Here is a 16319-nt window from a genome sequence, read left to right as displayed (position 1 = left end):
TCAGGGAAAATTCTTGAGGAGATGCACAAACTGCAAACAATGTGTGCATGTCCGAAGCAATGTTTGCAAGTTCTGCAAGAAGAGGACAAGAAGATCTTCACCACTAACTTCTTTTTGTGTAAGTAGTTCACATAATATATAAATATATCACCACCTATTATTTTCTCTCATATATATATATATATATATATATACATATGTATATATATATATATATATACATATGTATATATATATATATGTCGTACCTAATAGCCAGAACGCACTTCTCAGCCTACTATTCAAGGCCCGATTTGCCTAATAAGCCAAGTTTTCCTGAATTAATATATTTTCTCTAATATTTTTCTTATGAAATGATAAATCTTCCCATTTCATTATGTATGAGGTCAATTTTTTTTTATTGGAGTTAAAATTAACGTAGATATATGGCCGAACCTAACCAACCCTACCTAACCTAACCTAACCTATCTCTATAGGTTAGGTTAGGTTAGGTAGCCGAAAAAGTTAGGTTAGGTTAGGTTAGGTAGGTTAGGTAGTCGAAAAATAATTAATTCATGAAAACTTGGCTTATTAGGCAAATTGAGCCTTGCATAGTAGGCTGAGAAGTGCGTTCTGGCTACTAGGTACGACATATATATATATATATATATATATATATATATATATATATATATATATATATATATATATATATAATTTATTATATATTATTATAATTATATATATATATATATATATATATATATATAATTATATATATATATATATATATATATAATTTTTTTTTCTTCCAATAATATAGTATTCGCTTGAAATTAACAGCCTGGTCAATCAGGCTGTTGGATTCAACTCCTCTCAGTTTTGTTATACGAGTTACAGCATGGTTAATCACATCCAAAATTAAAGTTATTTCCAGATGCAGTCCTAAAATTTTTAACATTGCTCTCACTAGTGTTAATGTAGATTATTTCATAATTTAAATAATATATTTAATTACTGTAGTACATTTTAACAACAATTTAACTTATAATTTTTGCAGCATAGGTCATTTGAATATAAGTATTTTATTAGAAACTATTTCCTTCAGGTCTTCAGGGAAAATTCTTGAGGAGATGCACAAACTGCAAACAATGTGTGCATGTCCGAAGCAATGTTTGCAAGTTCTGCAAGAAGAGGACAAGAAGATCTTCACCACTAACTTCTTTTTGTGTAAGTAGTTCACATAATATATAAATATATCACCACCTATTATTTTCTCTCATATATATATATATATATATATATACATATGTATATATATATATATATATACATATGTATATATATATATATGTCGTACCTAATAGCCAGAACGCACTTCTCAGCCTACTATTCAAGGCCCGATTTGCCTAATAAGCCAAGTTTTCCTGAATTAATATATTTTTTCTAATTTTTTTCCTATGAAATGATAAAGCTACCCAATTCATTACGTATGAGGTCAATTTTTTTTATTGGAGTTAAAATTAACGTAGATATATGACCGAACCTAACCAACCCTACCTAACCTAACCTAACCTATCTCTATCGGTTAGGTTAGGTTAGGTAGCAGAAAAAGTTAGGTTAGGTTAGGTTAGGTAGGTTAGGTAGTCGAAAAAACATTAATTCATGAAAACTTGGCTTATTATGCAAATTGGGCCATGCATAGTTGGCTGAGAAGTGCGTTCTGGCTATTAGGTACGACATATATATATATATATATATATATATATATATATATATATATATATATATATATATATATATATATATGTATATGTATATATATATATATATATATATATATATATATATATATATATATATATATATATATATATATATATATATATATATATATATATATATATATATATATATATATATATATATATATATATATATATATAATTTCAATTCAATCATCTCTGTCGTTGATGTATATGGCAAAAAGTGTGTGGCCCAATACAGCACTATGTCTTAACGTAATGGGTCCAAGGGCCCATAAGGTCTCGACAGCATTAAGGGCCCTTTAGCAAACCAGTGTGCTGGTGCCCCTATGACACCCATGACGTCTTTGTATCATTTCAAGTTTGTACATGTACTTCTTAAGATATGGGCACCATACAACTGCTGCATATTCTAGCTTTTGTCTAAAAAAATCATGAACAATTTATTTATTATTTATCCATGAATGCCAGAACTAAACCCTGTGGTACTCCACTCGTGACATTTCTCCAGTCCAATACATTGCCTCTGATTACTGCCCTCATTTTTCTATCAGTTTGAAATTTTTTAATCCATGTTAGAAGCTTACCTGTCACCCCTCCAATATGTTCCAGTTTCCAGAACAAACTCTTATGTGGAATTCTATTGAATGCCTCTTTTAGGTCCAGATAGATGCAGTCAACCCAACCATATCTTTCCTGTAAAATTTCTGCGGCTCGATCATAGTAACTGATTAAATTTGTTACACAGGATCTTCCATTTCAAAATTTTTTATTTTTTATTTTTATTTTTTATTCCAGCACGCACAAGGAAGCTTGATGCAGATAAACTTACATTAGGATCAGAAGGTGGTAGCGATAATGCCCTGGAAAAAAATCCTGACGAGCTACAAGTGCAGCAGGTGCATAAAGTCCAAAAGGTACCGCAGGTGCAAGAAATTCAACAATTACAAAAAGTTCCGCAGGTGGAACATTTACAAAAAGTTCCGCCGGTGCAACAAGGGCTACCATTAGCAATCCTTCAGAAACAGCAAGAAGTACAAGTAGTAAAATTTGAACCACAGGGAACTACACCAGGAAAACAGTGTAGTAACAACGGAATGGGAATTTTAAAATACCTGAGGAAACAGGTAAAAAAGGACAAACAATAGAAATGGTTCCTTACACATTATTTGGTAGTTTATAGGTATTTTACTTATAATACTTTATATTATGTCTACAGTTTATAATTTAGTTTACAGTTAATTTACTTTTCAACTTCCATATCTTACATGAAGGATTTTTACTGTTTTTCATTTTTAAAACCTTATTAGTATCATTTATAGTTTAGTGTCAATTCACTTATAATACAATATATGGAATAATTTACTAAATTCATTTAACTATAATAAATTTAAATAAACATTTTTACCCCAGGATGAGTTTCAGTCACCCTACCCAAAAAATTAATGTTTCTTTATTACTAATCTTGTGAGAGGTAGCTTATTGTGCAGCCCATACTCATTCTGTGAGTGTTAGTTTATTGTGCACCCCATAGTCATCATGTCACCCAAGCCTGCTGCAGCTGCACCTGAGGGGTGGTGTAGGGAACCATTAGTGTACTATTATGATTTGAGAGAGAGAATGCTCTGTGGACAGAGCATCAATATGGCTTAAGGCATTGAGCTTTGCCTCAAGATGAAGCTTGGGCTGATCTCTGATTTGCTTCTTGGGAGTCTTCATTTACGTGCACCCCATACTCAACCACTTTGTAGTAATTAATTGTGCAACCCATACTCATCCTGTTACCAGTAGTTTGTGCAACCCATACTTATCCTGTGATCCCTATTCCTCTACTTCAAGTCCCTCAAGGGGCGCACGAATTCAGTTTGGCATACTGCATCCTGCCTTCCCATCCCTAGCTACTGACCCATCACAATATTTTATTTTATTTTATTTATATATATACAAGTAGGTACATTGGGGTTGTGAGAATACATTGAATAGTACAGTATTTACAATCTTGTAAAGCCACTAGTATGCGCAGCATTTCAGGCAGGTCCTTAATCTAACAGATAATTTTAAGTAGGTAATTTCTATCAGAATTGATAAATGATAATAAATACATTGTTTACATACATACATTACAAATACATACATATAAGCTCAAAAGCTTCATTGAAGGTTGTAACAGAACCCATGAGCACCACACCAGAAAAAAATACAGTTTTGATATTCCAAGAATACGACTTAATCAAACTAGAAATGCTCTACAAATCAAGGGACCCAGAATGTGGAATGATCTTCCCAACCATGTTAAAGACTGTACCTCTCTCAACCAGTTTAAGATAAAAACTAAACACTACCTAATAAATTCACTAACCTACCTTACCCCTCTATTGTCAACCCATGTCTGTTATTTTTTTTTTTTTTTTAATCAACACTGTTTGTCAACCTATTGTATTTGTGCTGCTTTTTCAGTCATGTTCCCTCTTTTTTTTATCTTTATTTGTATTTGTTCTCAACACATTTTATTCTTTATGCTCAATTAGTATTAAGTTCTAGATATTAATGTTTTTCCTGCCCGAAACGCGTTGCGTAATAGTGGCTTTAGGCATTGTATGTACTAGCTCTATCTATATATCGATCCATTAATGTAACATTACTTGTATGTATGTACCTTACCTGAATAAACATATTTATTTATTTATTTATTTATTTATTTATACAAGTTTAACTCTGGGGATATCAAAGAGATATTTATTTCTGGTGTGGTGATAATGGGTCCTATTACATCTGTCCAGGAAGAGTTTCAGAGCAGGATTTGCATTTAAGAACAGGGTTTTGTAAATGTAGTTGACACAAGAGAATTTATGGAGTGAGATTATGTTTAGCATGTTTAGGGAGTTAAACAAGGGGGCTGTGTGTTGTCTGAAAGCAGAATTTGATATTATTCTGATAGCAGATTTTTGCTGGGTGATGATGGACTTGAGGTGGTTTGCAGTGGTTTGCAGTGGTTGAACCCCATGCACAGATACCATAGTTGAGATAGGGATAGATTAGTGTATAATATAGAGAGATGAGAGCAGGGTTAGGTACATAATATCTGATTTTGGAGAGTATACCAACTGTTTTAGAGACTTTCTTAGTTATGTATTGTATGTGGGTACTGAAGTTGAGTCTCTTGTCTAAGAATAGACCAAGAAACTTTCCATCATTGTTATTGCTAATGTTTACATTGTCATCTGAAGCTGAATTGCATTTGTAGATTTGCTTCCAAATAAGATGTAGTAGGTCTTTTCTATGTTAAGTGTTAGTTTGTTGGTTGACATCCATAAGTGGACTTTTTTTAGTTCATTATTAACAACATTACAGTATTTAGTGTATGTGGGTTGGGGTTGGAGTAGATGAGTGTAGTATCATCAGCAAACAATATAGGTTTCAGAATGTTAAGAACATATACATCCTGCCTTCCCATCCCTAGCTACTGACCCATCACAATATACATCCTGCCTTCCCATCCCTAGCTACTGACCCATCACAATATACATGTAGTAGAGTGTTTTCTGTAGGCAATTTTCTAATTATACAATCATATGTTGCCCTCAGCTCTCCTATTTCATACATACTTTTTTTCTTTTGCAAGGGAGTAATTACTACATCTACATTACAATCCTCCCATGGTGGTGTAAATTTTCTCTTGGGCACAGCAATACACTCTGAAATAACATCATACTTAATAACATTAGAACATAAGGTATTCATATATGCTCTTTTCTTCATCATACATTGTTCAGTACTTCCCACCTTTTGAACTGAGAGGACCAATTCATTAGCTCCCCCACCTCTCATTAATCTAATGGCAGAAGCTACATTTATCTCTGCAATTCTATCCCCAATACTCTGCAGATTCAACTCCATCCTGATTTTCTCAATCATAGCATTTCTTGGGCATCCTAAGATAATTCTCATGGCTTCATTTTGTACCTGTGGGAGGTTGGTGCTGGGGTTACTGTGGGAGGTGTACTGTGTGAGGTTGGTGTTGGGGTTACCTGTAGGAGGTGTACTGTGGGAGGTTGGTGCTGGGGTTACCTGTGGGAGGTGTACTGTGGGAGGTTGGTGTTGTGTACTGTGGGAGGTTGGTGCTGGGGTTACCTGTGGGATGTGTACTGTGGGAGGTTGGTGTTGTGTACTGTGGGAGGTTGGTGCTGGGGTTACCTGTGGGAGGTGTACTGTGGGAGGTTGGTGTTGTGTACTGTGGGAGGTTGGTGTTGGGGTTACCTGTGGGAGGTGTACTGTGGGAGGTTGGTGCTGGGGTTACCTGTGGGATGTGTACTGTGGGAGGTTGGTGTTGTGTACTGTGGGAGGTTGGTGTTGGGGTTACTGTGGGAGGTTGGTGCTGGGGTTACTGTGGGAGGTGTACTGTGTGAGGTTGGTGTTGGGGTTACCTGTAGGAGGTGTACTGTGGGAGGTTGGTGTTGTGTACTGTGGGAGGTTGGTGTTGGGGTTACCTGTGGGAGGTGTACTGTGGGAGGTTGGTGCTGGGGTTACCTGTGGGATGTGTACTGTGGGAGGTTGGTGTTGTGTACTGTGGGAGGTTGGTGTTGGGGTTACTGTGGGAGGTTGGTGCTGGGGTTACCTGTGGGAGGTGTACTGTGGGAGGTTGGTGTTGGGGTTACCTGTGGGAGGTTGGTGTTGTGTACTGTGGGAGGTTGGTGTTGTGTACTGTGGGAGGTTGGTGCTGGGGTTACCTGTGGGATGTGTACTGTGGGAGGTTGGTGTTGTGTACTGTGGGAGGTTGGTGCTGGGGTTACCTGTGGGAGGTGTACTGTGGGAGGTTGGTGTTGTGTACTGTAGGAGGTTGGTGTTAGGGTATTCACCTAGTATATCTTGTTTCTGGGTGTACTAACCTAGTATATGTTGCGTGTGTGTGTGTATACTCACCTAGTCTCACCTAGAATATCTTGTGTGTAAGTTCTCAACTAGTACTCACCTAGTATACCTTGTATGTGTGTATTCACCTAGTATATCTTGTTTCTGGGTGTACTAACTTAGTATATGTTGCGTGTGTGTGTGTATACTCACCTAGTCTCACCTAGAATATCTTGTGTGTAAGTTCTCAACTAGTACTCACCTAGTATACCTTGTATGTGTGTATTCACCTAGTATATCTTGTTTCTGGGTGTACTAACTTAGTATATGTTGCGTGTGTGTGTATACTCACCTAGTCTCACCTAGAATATCTTGTGTGTAAGTACTCAACTAGTACTCACCTAGTATACCTTGTCAGACCTTGCCTATACCCTATACAGACCTAGTGTGTGTGTACGATCATATGTGGCATTCTTCCAAGAAAAGGAGTTAGAAATGAAACGGTATAATCAGATCCTTTTATACAACACATTGAGAAAGAATAAAGGTTAAGTGTGGTATCAGTAAGATTTACACACTAGTCCACACTTGCGTGGTGTACAATGTAAGTGGAGGCAGAGTTGGAGGGAGGGAAATGTAGTTGGTGGACCTGTGGTCAGGGTGGCTCCAGAGGTAGGGTGTCAAATTTCAGTGTTTATGGCAGGGTAAGGGAATGGTCGTCGTTGGTCTTGTGATTCAATATTTTCTTGTTGTCGCTAAGTTACACTTTTTCAGGTCTATATAGTACAATGGCCAGTCCTCATGTACCTAGTAATTATGTACCTTAAATTATGTACGTAAATTATGTAATTATGTTCATGTACCTAGTAGCTAGTAGTTATAGTGTCAGTTGGGGGTTAATGGGCCAGGCCGAGTGTGCCTGTGCCCCACAAATATCACCCTTATTGCTGACTAGTTGGTATAACGGCTTTTCCCAAACCTCTCTCTCGCCAGAATTATACTGACATGTGAATATCTTTGGCAGTTGATGAATCCTAAATATAAATAATAAATAAATAAATGTTTATTTAGGTAAGGTACATCCATACAAGAAATTTTTACAAAGATTGGTGGACTTATAGATAGATTCATACATTGCATAACTGCATGGCATAACTGGCAATCCCCTCATAGTGTTCAAGTGAGAACTGGATAAGCACCTCCAAAGGATACCCAAGTATGCCAAGTATGCTGCCCTGAGGAACACCAATGTTGATGGGTAGGGTGGGAGAAATTGAATTATTCACAGAAACATACTGGAGCCTGTCAGTGAGGTACGTAGGATTTGAGGTATTGCAGGGAATACAAGACACTGATCACTGGTCTCCCATTTGGTCCTCATTGCTTTATCTTACTATTATTGAATGTCAATAACCGTATTATGCAATTTCAATTTCTTCTATTGCTTTCTTTATTATGCACCCCATACCCATCCCGTGGGCCGTGGTGTAAAGGATTACAGAGGCACATAATCGGTTCAGGACCGGAACCCTCTAGTTCGTTTAGCTAAGCAAATAACAATGTTTGACGCTAGTTACAAAATTATTAATGTTGTATACACATGTACACACACACTCATACATACATACATATATATATATATATATATATATATATATATATATATATATATATATATATATATATATATATATATATATATATATATATATATATAATTATACCAGTATAATCTAATAATATATACTGGTCTAATAAAATAATTATACCAGTTAATACTCTCACTCGTTGTGTTAGGATATGTTAGCTTGATAAAACTGACTGTTCATTGTTGAGAAATGTGTTAACAAACAATATATCTGACTTATCAAGACTGTAGCTTGCTTAGCAAGGAACTTTTTTTAAATTTGGGTTCAGTTTAACTACCGCTCAAGGGATGAGTAATTGGGGCATAATAAAGGAACTAAGCTGATAAAATGAAAGATGGGGGATCAGCCATTACACGTGTTAATGACTCTTGTATAGTTGTGTAGTTAAGGACATCAGGGTAAAGGGGTAATGGGCATTGTGGTTGATTGTTCTACCTGGGAATCCTCCACTGTTTTATATCTTATGTATGTATGTATGTACTAACCTAGTTGTGGTTGCAAGGGTTGAACTTTGGCTCTTTGGTCCCGCCACTTGAATACATACACTTGAATACATACACTTTCCATACACTTGAAACTGTGTATGGAATCAGCCTCCACCACCTGTGTCCCCTTGTGCGTGTACCACATGTGTTAAATAAATGTATGTATGTATGTATGTATGTACGTATGTATGTATGTATGTATGTATGTATGTATGTATGTATGTATGTATGTATGTATGTATGTATGTATGTATGTATGTATGTATGTAAGGAGAGAGAGAGAGAGAGAGAGAGAGAGAGAGAGAGAGAGAGAGAGAGAGAGAGAGAGAGAGAGAGAGAGAGAGAGAGAGAGAGAGAGAGAGAGAGAGAGAGAGAGAGAGAGAGAGAGAGAGAGAGAGAGAGAGAGAGAGAGAGAGAAAGAGATGAAGATCGAGACAGAGAAATAGATATAGACAGAGTCAGGGAGAGAATGTTAGACACAGAGACGTATAGATAAGGATATGCAAAGTCAGTGAGAGAATGACAGAGATAGAGCGAGGAAAGAGACAGAGAGATAGGCTGACACAGAGAATGTCAGAAACGAGGAGAGGCAGAGACAGAGGGACAGGGACAGACGGACAGGGCCAGAGGAGGGACGGGGGAACAGAGGGGGAGCAGTGGGACAGGGAGGGAGACAGGGACAGAGAGGGGGACATGGACAGAGACAGAGACAGAGGGACAAGGTCAGAGAGGGGGACCGGGGGACAGAGGGAGGAGAGGGGGGCAGGAGACCAAGAGAGAGGGGACAGAGGAGAGACAGGGACAAGGGGACAGAGATGGATAGGGGGACTGGAGGAAAGGGAGGGGGACAGATGATGGACAGCGGACAGAAAGAGTGGGCAGGGGGACAGAGAGGTACAGGGGACAGAGAGATGGACAGGGGGACATAGAGGAACAGGGGGACAGAGAGTGACAGGGGGACAGAGAGAGGAACAGGAGGACAGAGAAGAACAGGGGGACAGAGAGAGACAGGGGGGACAGAGACAGGGACAATGGGATAGAGAGGGACAGGGGGACAGAGAGATGGAAAGGGGGGACAGGGGGACAGAGAGGGGGAAAGGGATCTGGGACAGAGGACAGAAAATGTGGGCAAGGGGACAAAGTGAGGGACAGGGGACAAAGATGGACAGGGGGACAAAGATGGACAAGGGGGACAGGAGGAAAGGGGGGAGATGTATGAGGGGAAATGTTTGCGGAAGATGGAGAAGGGGTATTTAGAACGGTAAGTTAGAGAGGGGGCAACTAAGGCCCATCATTGAAAAACAAATGAGCATCATTGCAATAGCAGGAGCCACGCACATCTTTAGCCTGCGTTGTTGAGACATTGTCAATTAAGCGGTGTCCAATAGCAGTATCTTCGGTATTTAAGCGTTACCTTAAAAAATACTGGAAATATTGAAAGCTATTAATCCAGATATTAATCCCCTTGTGCAACGCACACAAGAGGCAACAGCTTCTAGCTCTACAAGCCGCAATATAAAATAGAGAATAGGCGATTGTTTTCACTCACAGTGTAATAAACCCACGGACCCACCCACCCGCTGAAGCCGTAAATGCCAAGACATTACTTCCGTTTAAAATTAAGCCGGAATAATCCTCAGGTATGTGGAGGATGTGGGAGGCCTTTGATCAACCACCGACTTCCTGCCCCGTCGACGGGGCCATCAGCCCTCAGTGTGCCCTCAGCCAAAATAATGTGAAACATGTATGTGGGTGTATTAAATATTTTAATTTATTATTTCCAAGATTTAGCTGTTAGCTCTTGGACCCCGCCTTTCTAAGCGTCGGTTGTCTAATGTACCGACTCTCGGCCTCTTTTCCTCCATCATATCTAAACAACATATATTTTTATCTAACACACTCACACATCCCCAAGATGCAGCCTTTAGCAGCTTCCTGACTTTCAGGTTCCTATTTACTGCAAGGTGAATAGAGGCATTAGTGTGTGTATGTTTGTGTCTGTGTGTGTGTGTGTATACGTGTGTGTGTGTGTGTGTATACTCACCTAGTTGTGGTTGCGGGGGGTTGAGCTCTGGCTCTTTGGTCCCACCTCTCAACTGGCAATCAACTGATGTACAGATTCCTGAGCCTACTGGGCTCTATCATATCTGCATTTGAAACTGTGTATGGAGTCAGCCTCCACCACATCACTGCCTAATGCATTCCATCTATTAACTACTCTGACACTGAAAAAGTTCTTTCTAACATCCTAGTGGTTCATTTGGGTACTAAGTTTCCACCTGTGTCCCCTTGTTCGCCTACCACCCGTGTTAAACAGTTTATCTTTATGTGCCCTATCAATTGCATTTCTCGCAGCCTGTCCTCGTAACTCATGCCTCTTAGTCCTGGGACTAGCCTATTTGCATACCACTAAACTTTTTCAAGCTTCGTCTTGTGCTTTTTTTTTTTTTTTTTTTTTTTTGAGATATATACAAGAGTTGTTATATTCTTGTACAGCCTAGTACTAAGTATATGGTGTTTGGCTAGATAAGAGTAAAACTGCTTGTAGATTAGTTTTTCAAAAAATGTTGACAAGTTAGGCAGGATTGATATAGGTCTGTAATTGTTAACATCTGTGAGATCACCACATTTGTGTACAGGGGTAACTCGCTTTTTTTAGGATAACTGGAAAGGTTTGGAGTTCAAGTGACCTGTTGAAGAGCATGAGAATTCTTTGGAGACAATTCCTAACCTATACTTCTTCTCAAGGTCATGTTTTTTATTAATGGGTTTAAGTATTCCCTTTGTAAGCAAGGGATTGTTAAGCCTTTTGGTTATGCTTACAAAAAAGTCACAGGACAGACATTATCAGCAGCAGTTATAAAATTGTCAATAGCAGTTTCATTGTGCAGCCTAAAACTTAACTCCCTTGACTCTAGAGGTATATATATTAGGTTTAGGTTAGGTTTTTTTAATTAAACCAGCCAGGATGAGTGAAGCCATGAAGGGCGTTTTTATTAATTAAAACACCCAAATGTTGGGTGCTTCAGGTGTTGTTCCTCTTGGATGATCTTGTACCTCTCTGTCTCACACCTGTAAGAATGAGTGATATGGTTAAGGGGGAAACAAAGTGCAGGCAAGGCAATGGAGGCCAGTAGTAATCTTAGGGCTAGGATAATTAGAAATTAGAGAAATTAAGTAAGAGAAATTAGCAAGAGAAATCAGGTAAAATTTATTATACTTAACTTTTGTATCATGAGTTTAGTAGTAAATCTTCATCTTCATCATCATCATCTTCACTGTCACAAAGCTCCAGGTAGGGCTCGGAAACATCAACATCCTCTTCCTGGTATCCAAATAAACGCTTTGCATCACTCAGCTTGTCAGAACACATCTTTTGCCCTTGCTTCAAAAGAGCCAAGATTCCACTCTTATTTTTGGTTGATAGGTGCTTCTCTTCAATAGTGTACTTGTTAGGATCCTGTAATATATAGACTATTTAATGGGGTTTAAGACATTTACAAATTTCCCTGAAAATACTAAAGAAATTAGAATAAATAAATAAAGTTTTCGGTAAAAGTTCAAATATATGTAAAACACACCAGTACAGTATATGAAAACCATGGAATTGTCTACCTGTCAAAGTTGTAAATAGCAAGACAAGTATAAAATTCTGCTGGATAAATGTTTATGAAGAACTGAATTGCAACACACATTTAGGCTGTTAGCTTACCTTGCTTAGATATGAAGGAAAAATTCCACATAACAACTCTTCAGTATGTTCGGTTAAAATCTCTCTCTTATTCTTGTAATATGCGAGATAATGCAGCATTTCTTGAACAGTGTGTTGTTGCTCTTCTCTGGATCTCTTCTGAAGCTCCACATCTTCTACTGCCTTCTTTTTTTGAGCAAGGGACACTAATAAAAGAGGAAATTTATATTTACTGCAAGTAAACTACAACTCAATTTAATGTAATTACAGTTTAGGTACTTGCATTATACATACTATACATAGTTTATTGTGCAGTATCAACCTGATAAAAACCTACGGATTATGATACTGCACCTATTTTACAAACAGTAGTGATGATATTTTACTTCAAAAATAAGTAAAGCTTATCCATTATGCATGCTAAATGTTAGTTATCTTGATAAGGCCGAATTGTAACCCCTGATAAAATGAGATGTAGTTACATACCATTTTGGCTATGATGAGGCAATAAATTGTGCCATGGCAGGATACCTTCTATTGCATCCTTTTCACTGAGAATTTCAGAGTTTTCACTATTGTAGATTTTTATGAAGCCTTGAAGCTTTTTCCTATCACACTCATTTCTGTGCCGGAGGGAAGAGCGCATTTTACTGGATGCTGCAAATAAAGTTTTTTGGCTGAAAGTTTTAAAGTTGTTAAAAAAATTTCCTCATCATTTACCTACATAGAAATTATAGACAAGAGCTAAATAGAAATTGCTTCAGAGTTAACAAAGAAATAGTAAGCCTACCTGCATCAGTGGCAATCAGATTTTTGCGATGCCTGATAGAGTCTGCAACTGCCTCGATAGAATATTTTATGTTCTTCGAGGTTGTTCCAGTGTTTAACTCTAACTCCTTACAAATCATTTGTAGGTCAGATCGCCATTCTTGAATCAATGACTTTTGAACATCAAGTTTGTCGATCTCATTTGAAACTGTTATTTCCGTCTCTCTGGCCTATTTGAAAATATAATAAATTTAATGAACAAATCACATTAACCATGATGAGTGGTTCGAACCTATGGGCTTGGCATTCCCAGATGCTTGCTGTAGTTGAATGCGCCACAACATGGTCAAAAGAATTGCAACCTAGGGTACTAATGAACCCACAATTCAATTTTTGTTAATTATGCACCCCCATACCCATTCCATGGGCGGTTGTGCATGCAGTTTCCCATGTACTTGGTCTGTGTCCTCCAGTAGTTTTACCTCTGATGGCCCTTTCAATACACATAGAATTCATATTATTGTGATATATCAATACATGGAGAAAGACATTGAAATGGGGGCATCAAAGGCAGAACTACTGAATGACAGAGACCGAGTTCATGGGGGAATTGTGTGAAACCTGGTTTGGCTTCAGTGGAAGCCTTGGGATCCTTGTGGGTGCAGTAGTACTCCAAGTTGCAATTCATCTGACCATGTCGTGGCGTAGTGAACTAGAGCATGCATCTGAGAGCACTCAGTGCATGGGGTTCAAACCCTCATCACAGTTCCCGTGATATATCACGATACTGTGATTTCTCTGTGAACACATTTGATATATCTCGGAATCATACATTTAGGTTAATTAAATACTATATACTTTATACAAATTAACCTTATTGATATATTGAAAAAGTTCAAGCAGTTAATTCAAGGAAATGGTCGCTAATTTATAATGGAAAATATATGTAGTACATGATCTGAACACATAACTAACCTATAAATGCATTATAATACCTTTCACATATAAATGCATTATAATAAGTTTCAAAATAAATACAAATAAATAAAATAAATATATATTATTTTTAGTACCTTTCTGAGTCGAGTAACTAATGCACGAGCCAGTCCATCAATTTTTCGATGGTTCCAAAAGACTGCACCCTCTGTGAGTTCTTCTGTTCTTTCTGAGAAAAATATTTATAGCAATGAACATCTTGAAGAGCATAGATTAATAACAGTTTCATAACATACCTTTACTCACCAAGACCAACTCAAGTTTGACCAATATGTTTTCATTCTTTTATTGATTATTTGAGGGAGTTGATACTTATTGAATACTGAATACAAATCGCATTATACTGATTACAGGGCAGGTAAAATAATAAAAAACTTGATCAGATGAACCATATAAACAAATACCAGCTTTCAGCATGTTTTTAGTTGTAGAGTTGTATCGTGAGAGGTATGCAAACACTTGCTCTGCCTCTTCCCCTAAAGTCATGCCACTTCCTTCTTGCCACCGCCCTCCATATAATACCTTTAACATAAAAGTATACAGTAAAAAAAAATTCAAATTATTGTACAAAAATTAAAAGCCTCCTACTATATTAAATGATACGTATATCATTAATCTTAAACAATCAGAAATCTTAAATTTTTTTACACAAACTGTACTTATTATATTTAATGTAATGTATACATTACATTAAATTTAATTAGTATACATAAATGTAATGTTATATTTTTATTTACCTGACAATACCAAGCATGTCCTTTTGCATGTAGGACTCCTAAAAATGGCTTTGCTTGACCAATGTGAAAATGTGATTGTTTCTGAGCCACAGTTAAGGCCCATGGCCAATATTTGCAAATTATGTCTTGACAAATAAACTTTACGTATTTGAAATACATAATTTGCAAATAGTGGGCATAACTGTACAGCTCTCCTTGATACATATTCAAGGTGTGGAGGATAATACCATGTCGACAGGAGGCCATGCTGATTCCTGTTTCATCCAAACTTTGGAATGAAAGAGGCTTATTTTGAGCAGCTTTCCATGTAGACACTCCACACGTGTGCTTACTCTGTTAAACAAAAATATTTATAGTAACTAAATACCCAGTTGGTGAGCATGATTATAATTATGTAGGACGGGTAGAAGGTAGAGATTATTTTGCGCGATAGGCATTGTTGTTGCACATAAGAATTTCTATGGGTTATATTTCCTTATTCAATATATATAAACTATAATGAAAAAATACAAAAATGGCCACCATATGTTATAGTCGCCAAACAGTTATTAGGTAAAATTGAAGGTTTCTCAATATATAATAAAACTCACCTTAGTTTTCAAGCTCTGAATAGTGCCAACATGAGCTTGAACATCTTCATCTTTGCTGAAGATACTATCAGAATAATAGGGGTTTCTAATACCTCTGCAATGATAATTCAGAAATAATTATTTATTGTCTGTAACCACTATAATATTAAACAATGGGTAATGGGGTATCAAAAAATGTTTTATATGAAGAATTCTGATGCACTGCTAAATTTTACATAAAACAAAAATTTACATGGTGTTAGATAAATAAAATGATGATATGGATGCAATTGAAAGGCAAACTATAAAGACATACTCAGTTAAAAAATATGTCATATGACAATGTATATTTATATGTGCATACTTTATTTATAAGAACATTAATTTGAAGACAATATAATTCATTATAATATAGTGTGTGTAGAGAACAAAAGAATACTATACATTAAGTATCTGTAAAGCACATTTTATTACCTCCCAACTTTGTTGTAACGATACAGCTTCTTGTTGCCATCAATATGTACTGCTAAAGGGGTTTTATCACAAGCAGGACACTCATTGTCAGCTTCTCCTCTAATTTTTCTCAGCTCATATTGCTGGAATCGCCATTCGAAGAACACTCTCTTCGAAGTTATATAATTAATGGGTCCAATCTAGGAATAGAATTTTTTAGATGGTGACATTTAAAATGCATATTATGACATAAGATAAATAAACAAAAAAAACATTCCATTTTGTGTTTGAACAAAATTAAAAACTAATTATTAATAAATGAATATACATTACTACAAAATTTTGATAATTTTTGTATTGAAATATAAAACTGAAAAT

General features: G+C 36.8%; 2 protein-coding genes across 2 annotated transcripts; one reads left to right on the top strand and one right to left on the bottom strand.

The window, feature by feature from the left end:
• Nucleotides 1-1091: 1091 nt before the first annotated feature.
• LOC138359563 (uncharacterized) lies at nt 1092-3157 on the top strand. Its single transcript, XM_069318906.1, has 2 exons — nt 1092-1209; nt 2544-3157. The coding sequence occupies exons 1-2, from the start codon at nt 1113-1115 to the stop codon at nt 2891-2893; spliced, it is 447 nt and encodes a 148-aa protein (XP_069175007.1). The 5' UTR covers nt 1092-1112; the 3' UTR covers nt 2894-3157.
• An 8538-nt stretch (nt 3158-11695) lies between these two features.
• Nucleotides 11696-15589, bottom strand: LOC138359500 (uncharacterized). Its single transcript, XM_069318832.1, has 9 exons — nt 15510-15589; nt 14920-15252; nt 14587-14704; nt 14260-14351; nt 13209-13416; nt 12905-13075; nt 12440-12624; nt 11954-12187; nt 11696-11801 (listed from the first exon to the last, which is right to left on the bottom strand). Exons 2-8 carry the CDS (start codon nt 15163-15165, stop codon nt 11960-11962), a joined length of 1248 nt encoding a protein of 415 aa, XP_069174933.1. The 5' UTR covers nt 15166-15252; nt 15510-15589; the 3' UTR covers nt 11696-11801; nt 11954-11959.
• Between the last annotated feature and the right edge of the window lie 730 nt (nt 15590-16319).

The sequence above is a fragment of the Procambarus clarkii genome, chromosome 91 (assembly GCF_040958095.1).
Source record: "Procambarus clarkii isolate CNS0578487 chromosome 91, FALCON_Pclarkii_2.0, whole genome shotgun sequence".
Classification (NCBI taxonomy): Eukaryota; Metazoa; Arthropoda; class Malacostraca; order Decapoda; family Cambaridae; genus Procambarus; species Procambarus clarkii.
This window is presented reverse-complemented; position numbering and strand designations above follow the sequence as displayed.

Bases quoted from the DNA above. Each gene is read 5' to 3' on its own strand.
- LOC138359563 (XM_069318906.1), top strand. From the start codon at position 1,113: ATGCACAAACTGCAAACAATGTGTGCATGTCCGAAGCAATGTTTGCAA. The intron at 1,210-2,543 runs GTAAGTAGTTCA...TTTTTATTCCAG, and splicing joins CACCACTAACTTCTTTTTGT to CACGCACAAGGAAGCTTGAT.
- LOC138359500 (XM_069318832.1), bottom strand. From the start codon at position 15,165: ATGGCCTCCTGTCGACATGGTATTATCCTCCACACCTTGAATATGTAT. The intron at 14,352-14,586 runs GTATTTGTTTAT...TATTTTTCTCAG, and splicing joins TAAAAACATGCTGAAAGCTG to AAAGAACAGAAGAACTCACA. The intron at 12,188-12,439 runs GTAAGCTAACAG...TATATATTACAG, and splicing joins TTCCTTCATATCTAAGCAAG to GATCCTAACAAGTACACTAT.